This window comes from Fulmarus glacialis, unplaced genomic scaffold (genome assembly GCF_000690835.1).
Source record: "Fulmarus glacialis isolate BGI_N327 unplaced genomic scaffold, ASM69083v1 scaffold11647, whole genome shotgun sequence".
NCBI lineage: Eukaryota > Metazoa > Chordata > Aves > Procellariiformes > Procellariidae > Fulmarus > Fulmarus glacialis.
Genome location: NW_009223835.1, coordinates 42,466 through 50,017, shown reverse-complemented (window position 1 = coordinate 50,017; position 7,552 = coordinate 42,466). Strand labels below are relative to the sequence as shown.

The 7,552-nt window shown below is 39.3% G+C and overlaps 1 protein-coding gene across 1 annotated transcript in view; it reads left to right on the top strand.

The window, feature by feature from the left end:
* LOC104079786 (uncharacterized protein KIAA1328-like) overlaps window positions 1–5,877 on the top strand; it is a gene marked incomplete at its 5' end in the record, with an annotated part of 77,716 nt that extends 71,839 nt beyond the window's left edge. The window contains one exon of the mRNA XM_009581937.1: window positions 2,800–5,877. Within this exon, the coding sequence (XP_009580232.1) occupies window positions 2,800–2,912 (113 nt within the window). The remainder of the gene's footprint in view (window positions 1–2,799) is intronic.
* Between the last annotated feature and the right edge of the window lie 1,675 nt (window positions 5,878–7,552).

Sequence of the window (7,552 nt, the reverse complement as noted above, 5' to 3'; positions counted from 1 at the left end):
AGCTTTATATAGGCAGGTAGTATACATCAACATGGTCTTCATTATCTCCTACTTGCCAATATTCCTTTTCTTTATTTTTTCTCATAGTATATTTTAAAATTATTAGTAGCTTGGCCATTTTAGGATCATTACGGATGTAATCTTCTTCGTATATTCATAGACCTGCTTGCTTTTTGGTGTTTCTTTTCCCTCAACCGACTTGCATGCCTTTTTCAAGATGTATTTTTAAATGTTTTTTTGTTTAGATATGCACTTATTCAGGATTTCTTGCTACCCCCTGTTTTATGTCTGTGCAGCCTAACAGCCTCAGTATATTCCTACTTAGTTCCTTTTCTTGTTTTCCATTTCTAGCCCTGGTAATATTTTCAAAGTTGGGTCTCTGAACAGTCCCCTTGAGGCTGCATCGGCCACTTCCGAGTACATATATTTTCTTTTTCGGAGGAATACATCTACTTTGCTCTGAATGTAGTATGTTGACAGTGTGCAAGCCTTTTCTCTTATTAGGAATTGAATATATTCTCCCATGCTCACCAGGTTTTTATTACTTTGGTATTAGTTTCTTAAAATCCAGCTGCCTCATTCCACTGTCACGTGAAATGATTTCTAAATATCTCTTACTCGATCATAAAGCCAAAAGTTTAAGCAAGAGGCTTCCAGTCTTTATATGCATACCCACTCTTCTCATCATGGATTGGCATGCTATCAAGTTACCAGGGACACACAATCAACATATATCCCCATGATATTTCTAAGAGTTTCTTCACTGATAATTAATTCTTTGTTAGGCGAGATTTTTTCACTGCATGGTACTGAAGCACAATGCATTACAGCAGGAGGATAAGAACCCTTTTTTTTTGTTAGCCTCCCTAGAATACACCTTAAAACATGTGGTTTTACTATATTTATATATTTGTATACATCTTAAATCAATGCAGTATTTTAAATAATCGTAATCCCTTGGACATCTGTACATTTTGCACTGGAGCTGGAGTTACAACCATGTTGTGTTGCTTCGTGTTTCAGCGCGGATGGTAGATGATGTTGCTGTTCACAGAGCTGAGAAATATTTAGGCATGACAGAATTACTTAAAGAGCTAAACACTGATTTGACTTCCATTTTTGCTGAGACTTGTAGTTTTCCCTATACTTACTGTTTAGTTAAGTGATGTTGGTTGGACAGAGCTAATTAGGCTAGATTAAAAAAGCCCAAACCCACAGGCTTTTGTGTAGTAGATCAGATTACTCCTAATTTGCCTATTCCACCTACCTCTGACTGCCTGTATGCAAGTTGTCTAACTAAATCCTACCTATAAATGCCAGTTCTCAGGTGGGTGGGTGAAAGGTGGAAGATCGGTGGAAAATTGGCTGGACGACCAGCCTCAAAGAGTTGTCATCAGTCCAGCTGACAGCCAGTTGCTAGTGGTTAACTGCTTAACATTAACAACCTTAATGTTAATGTTGGGACAGCGGGACAGGATGCACCTTCAGCAAGTTTGCAGACACCACCAACTGGGGAAGCGGTCAATATGCTGGTGGGTAGGGCCCAGTATTCAAGGGACCTTAACAGCCTGGGAAAATGGTTTGACAGAAACCTGTTTAGGTTTCATCAAAGGGAAGTGCCAGTTCCTTCAACTGGATTGGACCGATCTCATATAACAGGACCAACTGGGTGCTGACAACCTAGAAAGCAGTTTTGCCAGAAAAGAGCAAGTTGAACACGAGTCAGCAGTGTGCCTGTGTGATGGAGTAATCAGACCTCATACTGGGCCATATTGTGGTCATCAGGTTGATGAAGTGACACTTCCCCTCTGATCAGCTCTGGTGAGACTGTATCTGTGGAGTGCTATGTCCAGTCTGGGGCTCCACAGTGCAAGGAGAACTTTGACAAACTGTAAGAAGTCTAGCAGAGGCAACCAGGACAGTCAGGGGGCTGGAGCATATGACCTACTGGGAGAGGCTGAGAAAGCTGGGTGTGTTCAGCAGCATCTCAAGAGGAGATAATTCAGCACAGATCTTCCTGCTTTCTTCAGCTACCTAAGGAGAGGGTGTAGAGTAGAGGGAATGAGGCTGTTCTTGGAAGTCATCAGCGACAGAGCAAGAGACAAAGGGAAAAAGTTACAATTCAGGAAGTTCTGATTAGCTATACAGAAAACATTTTTCACTGTGAGGGTGGTCAAACACTGGAACCAGAGAAGTTGCCCGGAGAGGTTTGTTCACTGTCAGCGGAGACGTTCAAAACCTAACTGGACAAGTGCCTTAAACCTGATCTTGTTGGCCCTGCTTTGAATGGAGGATTGGACTACACGACCTCCAGACTTCACCTTTCAATCTAGATTATTTTGTAATTCAAGAGTTATTGGGAGGGGAAAAGAAGGAATGGACTAACAGTTCTATTTTATTGAAAGCAAAATACTGTTACAGTGATATTTACACTGGGAAAACTAACGTCTTGTAGCATGTCACGAGAACTGCATCTGTGCAGTTCTGTGAAACAAGCTGAATCCTGTGGACCACTATAAGAAATGATAACAGTGCAAGTCTGTCAGACTTTGGGCAGTAAGATGGAAGCTGTAGAGCGTGACTTATTCTACAGATTTGATTCTACGTGTTTCTGAAATGCATGCTATGCACAGTACTGTCAACTGATGAGTTCTTTGATTGCCATTTCACTGTATATATGGCACTCCAAAAATGTTGCAACTTTTAGTCCCAGTGTTCTGTAATAAGGCAGAATCACAAAACATCTGTCCAAAACTTACTAGCCTCTGATGTCTGGCTTGTCTTCACTTCATTCCACAGGGACAACTTCAGGACCTAGGAAGGATGCAGCCACATCTCCTGTGCTGATAGGCAGCAGCAAAGAGCTTGCAACCACAGCAACATCACCAGTCCAACATGACACTTCACGGTAAGTCGCTAGGTAATCTCTGGTTCAAGATTCCATGAACACAACCATCAAATTCTCCTAGATGCAGGGAAGTGGCTGAATTTCTATGATATTTCATGTTAGCACGAGCTGGATAATATAAACTAAAAACTGCCATATCCTTTTGACATTTATAGTAAGCCTTAAATTGCTTGTTAGAATAAGAAAAGCAGGAATATGCCAAGTTCTAACATTTTAATTTTACTTAGATTTTGAACAGAAAGTATTTTATGTTCCAAGTCCTGACACATTAAATACATTTGTAAATAATTTGAATGGATGGTGTTAACCCCTGTTAGGTTTTAAATCCACTTGAAGATTTTAATCCCCCTGTATTCGCTCCCCTCCCCAATATTGTATCAAATGGCATTTCTTTTAAAATGTTTTGTACCAGAGTTATTTTATGTTTAATGACAAGCAACAAAATCATATTAAGTCAGCAATTCCTGATTATACTATATATCTGCACTAAATGCACTGGAAAAGCAGCATTATCACTTCTGCTCCAATGAAGAAACAGAAAGCAGCATTGTTGTTAGACTTATAAGTCTAAAAACAACTTGCCTTCTTTAGGCAGGATTACAATTCTAGCGGTAAGAAAACCAGTATGCAATCCTTGCCTTTCTTTATCATATCCCGCATTTTCTTATAATAAAATCTTTAGTTAAGCAACAAAGTAAATGCAGATTAAAGTATGAATTTGCTGTATTTTACACCACTAGTTAGATGACTTTGTGCAGTGGGATGACAAGAATGTACGACCGTTCATAAGAAGAGTTAAATGTTTCTTGGAGAACGAGAGGGCTTGAGTCAGATTTAATCTTCTCTTGGCCCAGTGGACTAGGAAAATGTATGCTTGATATCATCCCTGTATTCTTGGCAGCAGCTGGCAGTTTATTTCTATCTTCTGAGAGAACTTGCGATATATAATAGGTGAAAAACCACTATCAATATTGACAAATTTGTACGTACTTGCTATGGAAACACTTTTTTTTTTTTCTTCTGAAGGAAGGGATGATAATTCTGCGAGGATTTAAGAACTGAGATAGATTGGGCTTTGTTTCCCACAAGTAACTGTATGTTTAAAAAACAGAAACCACAAGATTGCCTAAGCATTTCTCTTAGAAGCACGGGTTACCTTTGCAAGCTGCTAATATCAGATAAAGAGTGTGTAAAGATACTGCTTGATACGGTCTAATAGTGATAAGTTGAGATTCAATTCAAGCACTGAGGAGTAGATATAATTATTCACATCACACAACAACTGCTCAGAAAAAGGAATTTTATTCAAGAGGATTGATGGTCCATTCTTTTCCACAGAGGGGAGTAAAATATTTGTTGAAATATGCTGTTAGAAATCATATCAGATAAAGTGATCAGTAAAAGGAGTCTGATTAGCTGTCATCCTTAAAGGTTTATTTTACTAGTTGATGACAAATTTTGAAAAATCCTGTATTTCTGGGGTGCTTTCTTTCTCTCTGTTGGTGCTCTAAGTATAATTGACCAGTTTAAGCAGCCATGTTGTGCTTTCCCCTTTACTCATGGCCTTCTCTAATTGAAAATGGTAAATGGACAAGTATTTCTGTGGAGACCTAAAGCTGATCCTATCCTTCATCAAAAAACCTGCTTGGGCAGCAGGTCAGTCTCAATTTATCACTGAATGGTTATAAGCTTAGACTGCAGGTTTAACTAACTAAATTAATCAATATTGAGAATTATTGCTGCTTTTGTGGCACTAAAGTTAGGGTTTGTCAGCATGTTCGTTATAATCTGTGATTTGGGGGGGGGGTTAACAGCTTAACCACAACAGTTGGCACAGGCCTGAAACTTGCAGCACAAAGCCCTAGCCTAAGAGCAAATTTATTTATTCGGCAGTACGTGTAAACCTAATTACTTTTGACTATTTAAATTTATAGGACTAGATTCAACTCATGTTTGTGCCAGCTTTAACTAGCACAAACCCTGGCACCCGGCAGTAGCAGCAATGGAAAACCTGCCAGGGAGAAGGTGTTGGAAAGCGACAGAAGGTCCCTGCCAGCGCGAGGCATCAGGGTGCTAGCACAGCTTCTGGGGAGGGCTGGCTGGATAAGCAGGCATGGCAGGTAGAAGATGCGTTTGGCTTGATAGCCTGTCTTGGCAGGGCTCAACCGGAGGCTTCAGTGTGTTACAGCTACCTCCTGCTTGAGGAAGAATTGCTGCAGTGCTACTTTCTTCTCTTTCTTGGAATGAATCATGTCTGGGACAAGAAATAAGCCTCCCTAGAAGGTAAAGGTGTGTGCTTTGAGAGCCTTAGTGCTAGACATGTAGAAGAGGCAGACTTGTAGAATGGATGTGCACAAGGTGGTTTCAGTGATATCTCTGAAAGAAAAATAGCATTTCTTTATCTGGCATCCTGAGTTGGCCTAATAGTGGATTTGTTTGCCCATCATGCTTCTATGCATGCCGTTGCTGCTTTTCATAATACAGCCTTGCATGTTTGGTTATCCAGTGTTCTTAAGCCAAGTGTCTACACCTGCATGAGCCCCTTGAAATTATGTTCGCAGCAGGTCTGGAAAGCTTTTCTACTCCGTGTGCTTATTTATCTAGACCAGAGCCGATATATTTGGAAAAAAAATCACAGGCAAGGTTGGGGCTGGGCAATTTCGAAGAGTAAGTTTGTTCCTTACCCCTAAAGCGTAGTTCCTCTGATGATCTTAAAGATTACCTTTTTGGTGACCAGGGACATCTTTTTCATAACTATTGTTTGCCTAGAAGGAAGACTCTGGGTTTTGGCTGTGAGCTGGAAGGGAGCTGGAAAGGGGAGGTAGTGGCATTTGTATGCTTTCATTTAGTAATGAAGAAGTTTTTACATAAACTAGATCTTACCTTAGGTATAGTCAGGTACTGATTTCAGCAAAACAAGTGTTGTGTTGCAAAACAGAAGTGAAACTGCTCTAAATCAAACTATTAAGCTGCCATTTAAAAAAAAAAAAAAAATTGTTGTAAATTGTACCTTGTGAAAGACCATTTAATTTGATTACAGCCCTGGTGCAATTGTCAGGCTCTCCCCACGCAGAAACAGTTGTAGTGTCGAGTTTGGCACAGTAAGTCCTATAACACTGCAGATAATCAAGCACTTAAAAAGACACAGGCAAAGGTTGTTCTGCTCACCATGGAAACAGATAATTCTCCCGTAACATTTTTCACTTTGGGCATCTAAGAAGTGAACTTAAGAGCAGTTAGGTAAATTAAGGGATTGAGTGATAGTATGGAGTTTCAGCATTAAGCCTATGTTTTCTTGTTGTGGTTTTAAATCAGAGCTTTAATGCTAGCTGAATGCATTGTCTTGGAGTGAAGTTTCTTGTAGCCATTAAAATAAGTGATTTAGAAGTTCCTGCAATATGAATACTATATTCAAGCTATATTATTATCTGTTAGACTACAGTGGCCTGTTGGAGTTTTATAAACAGATTGTATTGTGTAAATTTGTGTTTAGGGACATTTTAAAAACAAAACTATTTACTCAATTGCCCAGCACATCTCAGGTGAATGTGTATTCAGGGACTTTTAAGCAAATTAATATCTGATGTAAAATATAATGTGCAGAGTTGTATACTTAATAATGCACACTGGAATAGTCTAGAGTAGATCTGTTATGCTGAGTGTTAGGAAATACGACAGTGATGAGGTTTAAGGTTTTGCCTTACTTATGCGGTAGTTACCTTTTAGATCTGGGCGTGTTGGATGCTTAAATATGGTTCTGCTCTTAAGATGGTACTATGAAGTTCCTTCTACTGTAGAGTCTAACCAAGCACTGCCAAAGAAATAGATTTTTTTTTTTTTTTTCCCCCTTAGGATCAGACACCATTCAAGATTCAAAAGGAGGACGAGGAGGAGAAAACTTTCATTCCATATCTAACTTAAGAACATTTAAAAGGATTAAAAGTGTGTTTGGAGTGGGGTGGTGGGTTAGGTACTGGACGTGGTAGGAGACACAAGTTTTGCCTACTCCCTGAGAAAGCCAGCAGCACAAAAAGTCCAATATAGTTCCATATGCAAGTGATAAAACCAGACGTTGGCAAATTAATCTCTCTTACTCACAGTGTAGGTTGTTAATTGTTCTCTCTGCTGGCTGTCGATATAATGTGAAATTTTCATTCCCCATTCAAGATGGAAAAAGTTGTGGCTGAAAATGTTAACATTTGCATTTTTATTTGTTGATTTATTTAAAGGACAGCCTCTCTTACAGCAATCCATCACTCAGTGACACCCCAAATATGAATAATGTATTGTAGACTTGCGGTTACAATGTGTAATAAGTGCCAGAGACAGTAGAAGAATGTTAACTATGTTGCAAATGTAATATTTATCGACTCATAGTTTATTGCTTTCGAGGTTCAATAATACTGACCATAGGACATTAATATCACTTATCTTGATTTTAGTTGGGCACCTCTGTATGTAGAAATAACCCATCTATCTCATACTTACAAAATAAATGTGAATTTTACAGTGCTTTGTAAGGAGTGCATTGTAGGTTTCTTTGCTTAGTGCTCACAATTCTCCTTTTCTGCCTTCTCATTTACTTATATCTGACATTGATCCCACTCCAATTGCCTGACCCAGATGGTGAGCACCTCAGCACTC